Source organism: Mastacembelus armatus, chromosome 8 (assembly GCF_900324485.2).
Source record: "Mastacembelus armatus chromosome 8, fMasArm1.2, whole genome shotgun sequence".
In the NCBI taxonomy this organism is placed as follows: Eukaryota; Metazoa; Chordata; class Actinopteri; order Synbranchiformes; family Mastacembelidae; genus Mastacembelus; species Mastacembelus armatus.
In genome coordinates, this window is record NC_046640.1 from 20,747,163 (window position 1) to 20,762,246 (window position 15,084).

At 45.3% G+C, this 15,084-nt stretch overlaps 1 protein-coding gene across 1 annotated transcript; it reads right to left on the reverse strand.

Moving 5' to 3' along the window:
* Positions 1 to 899: 899 nt before the first annotated feature.
* Positions 900 to 14,909, reverse strand: LOC113140462 (myosin-16-like). Its single transcript, XM_026324262.1, has 45 exons — positions 14,770 to 14,909; positions 14,406 to 14,681; positions 14,108 to 14,251; positions 13,410 to 13,566; positions 12,985 to 13,012; positions 12,778 to 12,880; positions 12,581 to 12,673; positions 12,111 to 12,174; positions 11,837 to 11,935; positions 11,003 to 11,106; positions 10,682 to 10,820; positions 10,488 to 10,589; positions 10,226 to 10,392; positions 9,942 to 10,112; positions 9,666 to 9,842; positions 9,208 to 9,393; positions 9,014 to 9,101; positions 8,787 to 8,904; positions 8,480 to 8,600; positions 7,908 to 8,044; positions 7,717 to 7,798; positions 7,454 to 7,627; positions 7,206 to 7,286; positions 6,822 to 6,968; positions 6,639 to 6,743; positions 6,463 to 6,549; positions 6,164 to 6,309; positions 5,946 to 6,036; positions 5,702 to 5,758; positions 5,484 to 5,570; positions 5,129 to 5,374; positions 4,907 to 5,024; positions 4,681 to 4,808; positions 4,353 to 4,549; positions 4,099 to 4,231; positions 3,697 to 3,913; positions 3,479 to 3,615; positions 3,243 to 3,346; positions 2,859 to 3,051; positions 2,569 to 2,772; positions 2,344 to 2,469; positions 2,072 to 2,242; positions 1,735 to 1,935; positions 1,244 to 1,464; positions 900 to 1,166 (listed from the first exon to the last, which is right to left on the reverse strand). Exons 2-44 carry the CDS (start codon positions 14,613 to 14,615, stop codon positions 1,267 to 1,269), a joined length of 5,838 nt encoding a protein of 1,945 aa, XP_026180047.1. The 5' UTR covers positions 14,616 to 14,681; positions 14,770 to 14,909; the 3' UTR covers positions 900 to 1,166; positions 1,244 to 1,266.
* Positions 14,910 to 15,084: the final 175 nt, after the last annotated feature.

Consider the following 15,084-nt stretch of genomic DNA (forward strand, 5'->3'; position numbering starts at 1 on the left):
AGTACAACAGGCTGCAAATCCAACAATGGCTTCACTTTTTAAGGTCCTATTAGCAAACTTACACATCCCCCAAGAACTAGCAACATTTGCTTTCATTTGAAGCTGCATTTCAGGCCACTTGACTGATGTCAGGCCAGTATTCATGCTCCGTTTACAGCTGCCTTCCTCTCTGTCTCTCTAATGAAGCATAACAGGTCAATTGTGGGGAGTGAAGCCGAAATAAAGAGCTGAAAGATATCTGGTGAGTGGACATACATATGTATCTGTTATCATTATAGAAATATTATAGATATATTGATGCTTTTAGAAAGCCCTGTGTCAGACTGGTTGTAATACCTTCAGCTGAAATGTTCACATGGTGAATAGTCCTAAATAAATGTCTTAAATAAAACCAGATATGCTTTAGTACCTTCTGATGGTTGTGGGTTAATCCACCCCTGTTGTCAATGTCAGTTAAAGATGCAGTTGTGCAGGTGCTTTGTTCAGTCGTGTATGGACACTTGATTTATTTTACAGTGTTTGGTTTTTCTTTTGGTGCATCTGCAGATAAAGGCTGTAATGTTGCAGGCTGTGTGCTTTGACCCTCTTCCTGTGAATCAACCACACACACACACACACACACACCTTTCTGTTGACAACAATAAGAGACTCTGTCGTTTGCTTGCAGTTTATCAAGACTTTGTAACACACCTTATAAACACACACGCTGCAGCGACGCACGCACAGGTGTGCTCTCTATCATTGACGTGAGAGCACAGCTGCACCCGCTCCTCCCTCCAGGGATGACGCGAGGACGGACCAAACGCACACACACACACATGCAGTAGAAACACTTCTAAGAAACTCTGTCACTTACAAACAATGCAGGATCCAACAAACTGTAAGAGTCCTGAGACAGTTCAACATAAAAAGACTGTAGACATACACATGTGGTACATTCAAGGCACGTTAACAGTAAAATAAACAGCGTGCAGGGAAAAATCGACTAGAACAGGTGTGATCCTAAGACTACAAAGATTAAGACTATTGGTGATGTTGAAGACATGTTTAATCATTGAAGACTGTTTAAGGAGCTCAGCCTGGGATGTTTAAGACTTTCCTCAAGGTGTGTGTGCTCAAAGATCCTCAGTGAGGCATCTTCTGGAGGGTTGAATGGGTGTGTGTCGCTGTGGGGGCAAAGAGACAACATGTAGAAACACATGCACAGGGAGTTAATCTTCATGTTGTGTGTGTAAATTCCTACCTGGTCATTTTGACTGTTCTCCTCTACCCGTCCTGTCCGCCACTCGCAGGCTTGGTGACCTGAACGATCTCCACCGAGGTGAAGCCTTTGGTGGTCGAGGCTCGATTCCTGGTCCTCATTTTATTTAGAGCCATCTCTGCCATCTCTGCACGCTCCTCAGCATCATCCAGCTCATGGACTGTTTTCCTGTATTTGGACAGGCTGCTGTTGGCCTGCTCCTCCTACAGGGACAAGGACAAAACTTTTGTCTTATTAAATAAACACATCTACTTTTGTTTGAAGAAGAACCAGGAGGACTCCATGCTCTCCGACCTGTCTGCCCATGAGGGTGCTGTTTTTTGTTTTTCAGTTCAAAGGTACTGTTAGACACTTCTGCATATTCATTTTCATTTCTTCTTGCTTCCAGACATGATTCAACAAGATGTATGTATATAACATGATATATAGGTCTAGAATATTAAGTGGTGGGCAGTAAATCCAGTGGGACTCACAGCTTCTTCTATCTGCCGTTTGTAGGACTTGAGCTTGGTCTGGAGTTTCTCCACCAGCTCCTGCATGCGCTGATTGGTCTTATGATCCTCCTCCGTCTGGAAGATCAGCTCCTTGAGTCGACGCTCTCCCTTACGGAGGGTCTTTATTGTCTCCATGTGGCGCTTCTGCTCCTGGTCCAGCTCGTTCTCCACCTCCTTGATCTAGTGGAATAAAAAACAGGAGGAAATGACATAGTTGGTGAAAGAAATTTCTGAGGCAGGTGAGGTGTCTGTATGCTGGTTTGACCTGTCCCTATTTTGTCACTTTTTTCAGGTAATGCTTTGGCAAACTTCTCACCCTGGTTTCCAGTTTCTGGATGGTGCGTTTCCCAGCCTTCAGGGCCTGTTGCTCAGCCTCCTCCAGCCTCACTGTCAGGTCCCTGAGGTTCTGCTCCTGGTTCTTCTTGATCTTCTCCAGGTGGGAGCTCCGGTCCTGCTCCTGTCGAAGCTCCTCACACAGTCGTGTGGCCTGGATGGAGGCACACGCATGAATGTACAATTCGTTTTGAGCTCATTCCTCTTGGCTCTCTGTAATTTGGGTTTTGTCTGTGTGTGTAGTCATTAGCTCACATCAGTCACAGCCTTCTTGGCTCTTTCATCCGCAGCACGAAACTCTGAGATCAGTTCTTCGTTCTCACTGGACAGTCGGGCGAGGTCAGCCTCCAGTTTCCTCTTCAGGATAGTCAGACTCTGGTTCTAGTGTGACAAAAGCAGATGAAGCGACTAATGTCAGAACACATCAAAACAAATATACTGTTCGTCTGTGTGTCCTGGTTTGTCTGTGCAGCCACATACCTGTATGTTTATCTCACTGAACCTCTCTGTGGTCTCCACCAGCTCCTGCTCGATCTGTTTGCGGGCCCTCTCAGACGCCTCCAGGCCTCCCCTCAGCTCCTCCATCTCTGCCTGCATGAGACTCAGACGGCGCTCCTGGAGGCTGTACTTCTCTCTCAGCTCCTCGTGCTGACGGGCATCCTCATCCATCTGCACCTGCAGATCCTGCAAAAGTGATGGACGCGAGGAGGATTTTCAAGCCGCAGTATTTGTTTTAGGAGTTTTACATGATGAGCAAATGAAAATCTTACTTTGATCTGCTGCTGCAGCTTCTTGAGGGTTTTCACAAGCTCAGCATTGTTCCTGTTAGCATGCTCCAGCTGAACCTCCATCTCATTCAAGTCTCCCTCCATCTTCTTCTTCATCCTCAGAGCCTCGGCACGACCTTTGGCCTCTGCCTCCAGGCTGGCCTGCAGCGACTCGACCGCACGCGCGTGGTTCTTTCTAGACCACACACACACACGTCACAGATGAGGAGTAATGGTTATCAATAGAAGCTAATCAGAACAGTTGTGAATGGCGTCTGACCTTTCTATGGTGCAGAGGTAAGAAGTGAATGTGTATGATTTGTCCATGTGTCTTCAGGAAGTTTAGAAAGTGACACATGTTCTTATGTGTTATGTCTTATGTCTAACCTGGTGATTTCAAACTCCTCCTCCTTCTCGTGGATTCTGCGGTCGATGTCGGCCTTGACTTGAGCCAGCTCCAGCTGTACACGTACCAGCTTACCTTCCTCCACCTGCACACAAACACACATACACACTTTTTGACAACTGGACCGATGAACTGAAGCAAAAGTCCCACATTTGCTTGTGACTAAATGTCGGAAGACGATCTGTCCTTTTTTGGCCATAAAAGCTCTTCCTTTCACCTCCAGTGAAGCTTCAGCTTCCTCCAGAGCCAGCTGCAGCTCCTCCTTCTCCACCTCCAGTTTCTTCTTGGCTTTCTGCAGCTCGTGGACACTGCGGCCTCCTTCCCCAAGCTGGTCGACCAACTCCTTTATTTCCTCTGTGACAAAACAGGGTACATCATCAACAAATTTGGATACATTTTCCATTATGATCTATTGCACCACAGTATCTGCAGCACCTGAGAGGGTTTTGTTCTCCTTGCGGATGGTCTCTATATGATCCTGGCTCTCCTCGTACGCCGTCTTCAGCTTGTAGAGCTCCGTCATGTAGGAGCGACTCTCCTTCTGGCTGCTGTCCAGCTCCAGCTGTAGCTCCTCGTTCTTCTGGCTCCACTCGGCTGCCATCTTGTCGAAAACCCGCTGCTTCTTATCCAGAGCAGCTGCTGCCGCATTTGACTGGTGACAGAAACACAGACACAAGCAGAAGAAAGTCATTTGTTATGGTCCTTGTCCCTGTAGATATCTTGGGTATAGAAAGGTGTGCTCCTAAACTTCACAATGCCAGACTGGGCTTTCTTACACATAGTTATATATTTAACTTTATATCATATCATTTACAGTCTGCATGTGCATGTGTGTACCTTCTCCAGGTCTATGGTGAGATCCTCCACTTCTCCCTGCAGCCTCTGCTTGACCTTATCCAAGCTGGCAGCTCTGGCTTGGGCCGCCTCTGCTGCTTCCTCAGCCTCCTGGAGACGCACTGCAAGTTTGCGCCTGGAGAAGAGTGGATGGAGTAAAAGTACGAAGCATTATTACAAGTTTGTTTGTGTTTTACCACCATGTTTCATTTAAACAGAAATGACTTTGATTTACAGATTAGTTCAGTTGAACCCACTTGGTTTCCTCCAGCTCCTCTGTGCGGTGGATGGCGTCTGTCTCGTACTTGCTTCTCCAGGAGGTGACGTCGGCATTGAGCTTGGACACGAGACGCTGCAGCTCCCCGCGTGCTTCTGACTCCTCCTCCAACTGCTCCTTCAGCAGGGACAGGTCATGATGGGCATTGGCCAGAGCCACCACTGCTGTGTTACGACCCTACAAAAATGAGGACAGGTCAGAGGATCCACAGGTCAGAGACACCGGAAACTTAAATCTTGGAATCCTATCTTCAATTAAGGTAAAAGAAAGTGAACTGAAATGATCTGAGTGTCTGTGGTGGCATGTACCTTGTTCTCCTCATCCACCTGTCTCCTGAGCTCATCGATCTGTGAGGTGAGTGAAGCCTTCAGTCTGGTCACCTGCGTCAGCTTACTCTGCACGTCCTCCAAGTCCCTGCTCAGATCATTATTCTCCGCTGGATCCAAACAAAAGCAAAGTTTAGGAGCACAGATCCAGGACCCGAAGAGAAAGTGCATGTGTGGAGCAGATGTGTGTCCATGTCTGTGTTCTCACCAGTCAAATGGATCTTGGTAGTGTTGAGCTCAGTCTGAGTGCGCTCCATCTCAGCCAGGCGAGCGTTGGCCTCTGCCAGGCTGTCCTCCAGCTTACGGGCGTGAGCCTCAGAGTTCATCTACACATGAAAACACACAGATGAAAAGGCATGAGTGTATGTGTCAGTATATATTCATGTCTGAATGCGTTTTCTTGATGAAGATTTTAAAGATCTTCTCACACCTTGGCTTTCTGAACAGCCTCCACGGTAACACTGAGGTCTTCGATCTCAGCCTTCATGCACTGTTTATCCTTCTCCAGTTTGACTTTCAGCCTCATCAGGTTCTCCAGCTGTTCTCCCAGCTCTGCCATCGCGTCTGAGTGCTTCTTCCTCAGCGCAGATGCTGTGGCCTCTGACTGGAGAGCGGCCTCCTCCAGCTCACGCCTCAGTTTCAGCAGCTCCCCCTCCCGCTTCCTGTTCTGCTCAATCTGAGGGGTGAAGCACAGATGAGGTTGTGGAGCGTAGAAGGGCCGCATCCATGTTGGAGTTTGCTAACAACGATCATGTGACTGATTGACAGCTCTCAGCCAAACTTACTTGGGCGACGGTGGCTCCTCCCGCCTCCTCCAGTCTATCACTGAGGTCCTCCAGGTCCCGTGACAGCTCCGCCCTCTGCTTCTCAACCTGTTAGTGAACACAGAGAACCAACTGACTGACTGCAATAAGCAACATCAGTGCAATAAAACACGTGAAACCGGAACCAGTGGTTGCTCATATGTCCAGCTTGAACTACAGCTGCCTGTTATGGTCTGTACCTTGGCTCTCATGGCTCGTTCAGCCTCCAGCTCCTCCTCCAGCTCCTCAATGCGGCCCTGAATGGGAACACAGACCATTCAACATGTGTGAAAATACACACGATACAAAAGCTGCATGTTTAAGACCATTTATTGTCGTCAGCAGTCGTCCACTTTTACCTCTTCAACCTCTCGTCTTCCCATGAAATGAATTAGTACCTGAACATGGCACATAGATATTTTCTGTTCGTCTCCGACCACAAACCTGGTGCTCTTTGAGCTTGCGGCTGAGCATGGAGCTGAGAGCCTGTTCATCCTCCAGCTTTGAGTTCATGTTGTTGATCTCAAAGTCTCTCCTAAATGAACACACACACACGCACACAGCGGAGGATCAATGAATGAATAATGATTAAATGTATTCAGCCTCAGTGTGTGTGTGTGTGTGTGTGTGTGTGTGTCTGTGTGCAGGCTTTTCTCGCTCACTTCTTGATGACGTCCTCCAGATCGACCTTGGCGTTCTCCATCTCATTCAGGTTCTCCATGGCCATCTTCAGGTCTCCCTCTGCCTTCCTCCTCGCTTTCTCCACCTCCGCCCTGATCCTCTTCTCCTGCTCCCAGCTGTCCTCCAGCTTCACACACACACACACACACACACACACACACACACACACACACACACACACACACACACAGCCCATCCGTTATCAAGGCTCAGATCTGAGTGTGATCTGTGCAGGTCTAAATACATTCCTGCATTTCTGCAAAGGTCAAGGGTTGTGTACCTCATTCACTTGGGTGTTGAGCTTGTTGTTGGTTTTGGTTAGATGGTTTACTTTGTCTTCTTCTATTTGGAGATCCTCCAGAGTTTTCTACATATATTATTTATAAAAGTTATATACATCTAATGAATTCACACAATTAATAAACATTCTGGTCGTGCACGTCGTCATGCGTCTACCTGTTGCAGCTCCTCCAGGGCTCGCTTTTCCTTGTGCAGCTTAGCAATATGGTCGTCCCGCTGGCTCAGGTCACCAGTAAGAGTCCGCACTTTGAAGTCCAGACCCTAAACACACCATTGAACAGATTTCAGTGGTCATTTGGTTGCATTCAGATTTCAGCCCTGTCGCCCCCCCCTTTCTACCTGTTTTTCTTTTTCAATCTTGGCCAGTGTGGACTCGAGACCCTCCAAGTCTCTCTTCAGTTCGGTCAGTTCTCCCTCCAGTTGCCTCCTCTGGCCATGGAGGGCGGCTGTGTTGCCTTCTTCTTCCTCTAGGCGTTCACGCAGATCCTACAATTCCAGTTAATTTAGACAATGCAGGACAGTTTCACAGTTGTTTCCAAAACAAATGCTATTTTTAACATATCTTAGATTCTTAATGAGCTGATTAAATGATGTGAATACACAAACATTATATGCTTCTTATATAATCCATTTAGTTTATGGGTAACATTACTGTTATTTTACACTCTATTCTGTAGAAATCCTAACTGATGCTTGTTTGTTGGTGTAATGTTATGTTTTTACCTGCACTGACTCTTCCAGCTGGACCTTTTGGTGCATCAGCTGTGTGCAGCGCTCCTCAGCATCACCCAGCGTGTCCTGCTCCTGTGGGGACACAAGAGGTTGAAGTGTGTAAAGGTAAGTATGTAGTGTGGGACTGTCCAGGTGTCATTGTAGAGGAAAGGTACATCGCTGAGTTTATGTGTCATTGTACGTACGTATGATCCCTACAGAGGAGTCTCAGGCAAACTGAGCTATGGGCAGATACTTACTGCAGCCAGCGCCAGGGCGAGGTCATTCTTCTCCTGTGACAGAGTGAACATCTTTCCCTCCAGGTCTTTGAGTTTGCCCTCCAGCTCTTTGACCTTCTCTACCGCCACCCGCAGCTCCTCCTCCTTAGCTTTGAAGATCTCCTCCTGACGTGCAACCATCAGCAGGGGCTTCACCTGTGAGAGCCAAGGCAGGAAATCGTCATCATCATCATTCATCATTTATCATTCATCATTCGAGATAAGGGAAGTGTTCAGCATTTCACCTTAGTGTAGAGTTTCCACCAGCCCCAGAAGCGTAACTGAAGAAACTTCCTCACATTGCGCTGGATGGCCATTAGTGCAATTCTGCATCACACACACACACACATAAAAATAAAGAATCACTATTACTGCTTACGATCATGCACCTAAAGGAGAAGACCACCCACTCACATACACACAAGCACGCACTGACCTTCTGTCCACCATCTTCTTAAACTCGATCCTCATTAGAGTTCCTCGAAGCTGAGCCTGCAGCATGGTTATGATCTTTGCCAGCCGCTCATCACGCATGTCCTCCAGCTTTGCCAGGACGCCTGCACGGAAAAACACCTGCAGAGGAGGAGGAGGACAGGTAAACACAGACAGGTGATCAAAGGAAGAGGAGGAGGCATCATCCACACATGATTTACAAAATGTGATTCAACTCTTTTATGGCCAGAGAAGATATTTTTTATTAGAGAAATAAAATAAGTTCAGAAGATAATTATAATTGAAAAATTAGTTCTTATATACAGTATTTGACATAAGTTGAATTTTTTTTTTATTATTATTTATTTTACTTTAGTAAAAATAAAGACGTATAGGAATATCAAAATTGAAACTATTCATTATGCAAATAGATTTTATGCATTATGAGCCAAGATGGTGCTCGTATTAACTGCTTAATATGCTGTTGGGTTAATCTATAATAATGCATGATATTCTATAAACATTATATTTTTGTGGAATAATAAAAATATGTGCTTGATGACAACAGGGGTGTACCTTGCTGTGGCCAATGCGGTACTCCATATTGTCCAGGCCAATAGAGGTTAAGATGAGCTCAGAAGCTTTCTTATTGTCAACGAATCCCTTAGGGATGACGTTGGGATTGAGGATATAGTACCTAGGAGACATTAGGAGGAGCAGAGTGAGAAAAGAAGAAGAGGGTGGGAAGAGGAGAAGAAAGGAAAAAGGAGCAGACAAAGATAAATCACCTATGAAGATGTACAGGTTTAACATGACCGCAGCTAAAAAATGGTGATTCATGCTGGAATACTGGAGATAAATACCAAAATAATGGGAGTCAGACCTTTGTTTGAACTCTGGGTACTGTAGTCTGTTGGGGAACCCTTTCCTGCAGATACGGATTCCCTCCAGCACGCCATTACAGGCTAACTGGTGCAGGATCAGATGGTTGTCTGTAACACCTTTACACATTAAAAAGATATCCTTAATATCTTTAAAAAACTGAGAAACACATGATGATCTCTACTAACAATACACCAAAGACCACACACACACTGTTCACCCACTGACCAGGCTTCTTGAACTCGTTGGGCACGATGCAGCGCACAAAGTGGGGGGCGGTGCTTCGCAGGGTGCTCATCAGCTTGTTCAGCTGTTCCTGTTGTACAGAAATAGTGAATAGACTCCTGAATGAGTTTCCAAGCAGGTTTTACAGGCGTACCTGTGTGTGTTTACGTGAACATGTAAGCATCTGTGTGAGTTACCCTGTAGAAGTTGGAGACGGTTTGAAAGGAAGACCCTTTCTTCTGCTTCTTGGTTCCTGCAGTGGCCTCCTCTTCTTTGAAAAGCAGAGCCAGCAGAGGCATGGAGGACTTCTGGAACAGCCCCACCACCGTCTCATTCAGAGGGTCCTTGTTCTTCTCCAGCCAGCCAGAAATGTTGTAGCCCACCTGTAAAAGGCACAAACTGTCTAATTGTATCTACAGTATGTGCAGGATTTCCACATCTTGCCATACATTCAGAGCTATGAGTGACTTCAGTGACAGTGGCAGATGCATTTCTGCAATAATTAGCAATTTATTAGTGGACAGTTGAAGCACTTTGCACACGTTACACATTGTACACAAACTGGTAGGTGAAGCAAATGTGCTTGGGTTGACTAAGGTTAGGGCTACTAACATCTACCATATGTCAAATGGTCCTACAGCCATCCAATACTCACAGTGCCAGCATAGTGCACCAGTTCAAAGTGGGCCTCAGCTCCTTTCTTCCCCCCTTTAGGCTTGAGGAAGTTGGAGGACTTGCCCAGGTGGTTATCATACAGGGCTGCTTTGAAGGTCGCATCTGTTGCCTTTGGAAACACACACTGTTCCTCCAGGATGGAGAAAATCCCCATAGGCTGGAGAGAAGACAAAGAGCAGGAGGTGGAAAGAGAAAGATGTACTGCAGTGTATAGTTTGCTGTGTGTCTGTGTTTGTGTGCGCCCACTGTGCATTACCTTCTCCAGCAGCTCGATACAGGCCTGCAGGTCCAGGCCAAAGTCGATGAAGACCCAGTCAATGCCCTCCTTCTTGTACTCTTCTTGCTCCAGCACAAACATGTGGTGGTTGAAGAACTGCTGCAGCTTCTCATTGGTGAAGTTGATGCACAGCTGCTCAAAACTGTTGAACTGGGGATAAAAGACAGAACTGCATAATGAGAGGTGAAGGGATGAGATGAAACAACCTGATATATACAGTATATATGATTTTATCTCCCCCAACAAATCCACCCTAATCTCACCTCAAAGATCTCAAACCCAGCAATATCCAGCACTCCTATGAAGTACTGCCGCTGCATCTTGGTGTCCAGGGTCTTGTTGATGCGTGTCACCATCCACTTGAACATGCGATCATAGATGGCTTTTGCCAGAGCACCAATGGAGTACACACACTGGTCCTGGTTCTGACCTGGGTTCAAATATTGTAAGTGCATTGTCCAAATGCGTGGAATAATCTATGCTTCAAAGAAAGTTTTTAACATCTGAATAAGGTCTTTATGATACCTTTGGTCACAAACTCGTTGCCAACCTTGACCCTGGGGCGTGTTATACCCTTCTGCAGCTCCCCTGAGTTTATGGCCATGAGGTGAGAGACTTTGTCGGCCACTTCAGGAAGGAAATGGATTTATTCGAATTAATAAGCCATGCAGAAATAAACAGATATAAAGAGTCGTGTAGACAGGGTGGGCTTATTGTACCCTCAGTGGAGTCCACCTCAGCCTGTTCCTCTCTGGGCTTCTGTTTGAACTTCATGTTGCCAAAGTGCATTATGCCTCCTGTCAGTTTGTACACACTCATCTTCTCCTCAGGAGTGAAGCCCAGGACATCAAAGGCCTCCTGCAGAGACACGAGCATGGAGAGACGGCAGGAAAGGGAATATTAAAGAAGAGGCAACAGCATCATCAGCAGGCTAACACACGTATCTAACAGGTACGCCAGTTCTTACTGATTTAAAAGCAGAACACATGTGATTAATTCAGTTCAGCTGTGAAGGAAAACAAGAGCAAGTGTTGACTCACATCAGTGAGCAGCAGCTCCTCTCCATCGTCCATGTTGTCCACCACAGTGACTCCCTGACACACCCACACATACTGTTTGGGGTCTGGGTTCAGCAGCAGAGCCTCTGGAAAGACAATATTTGTCCCCGTGAAACCAAATCCTCAGTGTTTGATGGCCATTATTCATTATTATTTTAAAAACTCTCATGTTGACCAGCTGTTAAATTTTTTTGTATGAATCATCCACAGCCAAAGCTGTTTAACTCCATTGATTGTATGTGACAGTTTTTTTACACTGACAGAAAATAGACATGTATAATACTGTTAGCTGAGTTTACCAACTGTTTCTTCAGTCATATACTTCTAGCAAACTATTTTTAGCTTTTTAAGTATTGTCCCTTAGGTTTCGCTAAATATTTCACTTATGTATCAGTTATTTTTAGTTTTAACGATTTCACCGATTGCTCTTGGCTCAGGTTCAGTTTTCAGCTAGCCTACTAGCTTTATCAGTGTTTTCTATTAGATTAAATGAAATATTGTTTATATTACTTTTTTTACTCATAGGTTTTAGCTTTTTTGCCCATTTACATTTACATGACTTCAACCATCGAGCCATCGATGTGTCACAGATGAAATCACCCTAATCTAATCCTAACATTTATCGTTACCGTAGATGTGAAAGTCTGTTTTTATTGTGTTATGGTTCATTCATGGGAAACACCTCACCTGACGACTTTGCAGTTTCACAAAGCTGGTGACCTTCAGCAGTGAATAATGATCTCTGGTTTTTCATTCATGCTTTCATTTACTTTTATTCCCCATTAGGTGGTGAAAGTGCAGCTTTATCTGTCTCACCTATGAGTTCTGGCTTCCTTCCAGACAGGAGCTGGTAGAAGATGTGGTATCCTCTCTCAGCGGACTGCTGGGAAATCACTCTGGACTTTTCTAGCAGATCTGATACACAAACACAGAAAAACACCACAAACATGAAAAGAATATCAATTTAAAAGAGCTGATGGATCGTAAATATGTCCCTTTTGCAGCTAATGTTGAAACACAGCACATAAAACTAAGGTAACTGGTATTTTACAGTGATGTTTGTCAAGTATGATCATTGAAAGCCACTCACAGGACTCGATGTCGGCACCAGCCAGCTTAGCTGTTGGCCCAAAGTGGATGCGAATAAATTTTCCCTGAAACAAATAGAGATAAATGTGATTCTCACAGAATGTCTTACATTGCATTTGATGGATGAAAACATCCACCAGGAATTCTCCAACAGATGCCAAGATAAATGTTGTTGCATGTAAACACTTTATCCAGGTTTATGAAATTGATTTGTTGGTACAGAACATATTGGCAGAGATGTTGAGAAAATCTCTGTGCATGATGAGAAACCTGGATAAACATGAATAGAAATGACCAATTTCTCAGGATCTGTGTAAACACCATATCCTGAATATGATGAAAACCAGGCTAAGGCTCAAAATGTTTTTGTAAACATACATACTGTCATTGTTTTTAATGACTGTCACTTATTTTCAAATGGACATCATTATCCCATGAGGTAAACTATGATCAAGTCTTTTATGTCCCTACAAAGCGTGAAGAGTTGTTGTTCCTGATGGTCTTGGCATTGCCAAATGCCTCCAGCACTGGGTTTGCCTGAATGATCTGGTCCTCCAGGGAGCCCTGAGAGAACAGAGGAGGAATTTCCATGATATGTCAGACCAAAAAAAAACAAAAAAACAACAACATATGAAGCCATGAATCTATCCATGCTGCTACACAAGCACACTTGCCTTGGAGTCTGGGGCTTTGCTCCCAGAGGCTCCAACATTGGCAAAGTACTGGATGACCTTCTTTGTGTTCTCAGTCTTGCCGGCACCAGATTCTCCACTAGAGCACAGACACCAAGAATGGATTAGTAATAGTTAGACATGCAGGCTACATGTATATGTCATTTGTAGGGCTGAGAATGAAAAAAAACATGCTGTCCTTACGTGATCAGCATAGACTGGTTCTCATGCTCTGTGATGACAGAGAGGGATGAGAATAATTACTGGTGTTTTCTCTCTGAGCAGATCAGAGGACTGCTGACATTATCTGTCAGTAGTATGAACAACACGGACAGTTGTCAGCTCTCCCCTGATGCCACATAATGGCCTCAAAGTATTTTTCTGCTCCCTGAACAAATTATCACACGCCGCACTGATTACACATTTCCAACAACTGCCCCACTCCCTCTTTCCACATATAACTGTGTAATGACTTTCAAGCAACTTATCCCGAGGGGGCTACCCCAAGTTGCAACATACCGTTTGCATGCCTACTTCTCCTTTTTGCCAACACCCTCCCCTCAAATTTCTTTTCTGAGCCTGCCCCTGTGTCGTTCAGATCCAACACCCTTGCATCGCCCGCTCCTCACCCATCATCATGTCATGGTAGGCGTTGTCGGAGATGGAGAAGAGGTGAGGAGGAACTTCGTTGCGTTTCTTCCCCTTGTATATCTGGGCCACTCTAGCGCCATAGATGGGCAGCCATTTGTACGGGTTGATCGTGACGCAGAAGAGGCCTGAGTAGGTCTAGAAGTGGGAGAGAGTCAATAAAGATGTTTGAAGGACACAGTCAGATAAAATCTGTCTCGTAGGCACCTTTAAATATCATTCCAGTGCTCTTGTACCTTTTCTCTCTGATCTTTATATTTATCAGTATATGTTCTACTTTTTCCACAATGCCTTTATACTGATTAGGTATTTTACTGGGGGAGTTATAGAAGGGACATTGCAAAAAATAGTCAAAATCAATACCCCAGAAACCGAGATATCCCATATTACTTTTAGCCAAGCTCCAAAATCACTGGAACCTACATTTCCCATCATGCTCAGTAGCATCTTTTTATTAGACTCTTCCTGCCTGGTAAAGGTTTATGGCTTTTATACTCTCCTGGTAAATAAACAGATTTTTATGGCCCTTTAACAATAACACATAAATTGACTTTTTCCAATCAGTTTTTGGTTGTAAGTGCCGTAATAACATTTCACAGAACAACCTTTTGTCATCAGGATGTAGTTTTATAGGTTTTTCAGGCGCTACATGGTGTTCAGTGTGGTGTAGCTGGCTTACATAGATCCTCATGCTGACGTAGCGGCTGCGCAGGTTTTCCAAGACGCTGGCCTCGTTGAGGAATGTGAGGTCGGCCATGTCGTTGGCTTGGTAGAACTTAGGAGGGTTCATCTGCTGAACATCATCCTTCCTCACTGTTACCGTCTGAGCAGAAAGGACACTCAGTTTTCAATCATCATGATTATTACAGGATCAGTGTGAGAATATTAACATTACTGTCGACATCAGCTCACATTTACTTCATAAATGTAAAAACAACTCTTTGAGACCAAATGCACAGGCTTGCTGTTACTCTCACAGTGTTCTTGGTGGTCCTGATGGTGACTTTGTCCCCATCCTCAGACTGAATCTCCCCAGCAATGAAAGCCTCCTTCTCATCTTTGACCCAGCAGGAGCGCTTGATGTCGTAGGGTTTATTCATAGCATCCAGCCGCTCCTTCTCCAAGGGAACCAGGAATGGCATGGGATCCACATTGTCCCCACACTCCCCTTTGTACGCACCTGGCATAGCTGCCACTGTCACCAACGCACCAAGTGACTGACCAGCTCACACACCTACTGCTGCAGAGAGAAGCTGAGCGAAGGAGCAAAAACAGAAATTAAGTTGTTAGAAATAGTAAGAGAAAGGACACACGCCATCGGTTTGACAGGGTGATACTCACCTATGCAGGAGGTCGGGCTCCGAAGGACTATGGGTGTGTGTGTTGAGGTTGTGCTGTTATATAGCAGGCACTTTCCTTCCTGATATGGTCACAGATCTAAAACCAGCCATCACCCTGAGGTCTCATCCCTCTAATCTGCCTGGCAGCCCAAGATCTGGGAATTCTTCAGTCTCTGTCCCTCCATTTAGGGAAAGGCATCAGTCAGGCTGAAGCCATCTCCTTTCCTCACCCCATCACTGGATCTATCTGCTCCATCCCTCCACCCTTCCACACCTCCAGCACTGCTCTAAACCATCAGTTACTTTCTCTCTGCGC

Excerpts from the sequence above, each read along its gene's own strand:
- LOC113140462 (XM_026324262.1), bottom strand. The coding sequence starts at position 14,615 with ATGCCAGGTGCGTACAAAGGGGAGTGTGGGGACAATGTGGATCCCATG. Across the intron at positions 10,393-10,487 it reads CAACGAGTTTGTGACCAAAG|GTCAGAACCAGGACCAGTGT; the intron begins GTATCATAAAGA and ends ATTTGAACCCAG. Across the intron at positions 9,102-9,207 it reads CCGTCTCCAACTTCTACAGG|GAACAGCTGAACAAGCTGAT; the intron begins GTAACTCACACA and ends TCTGTACAACAG.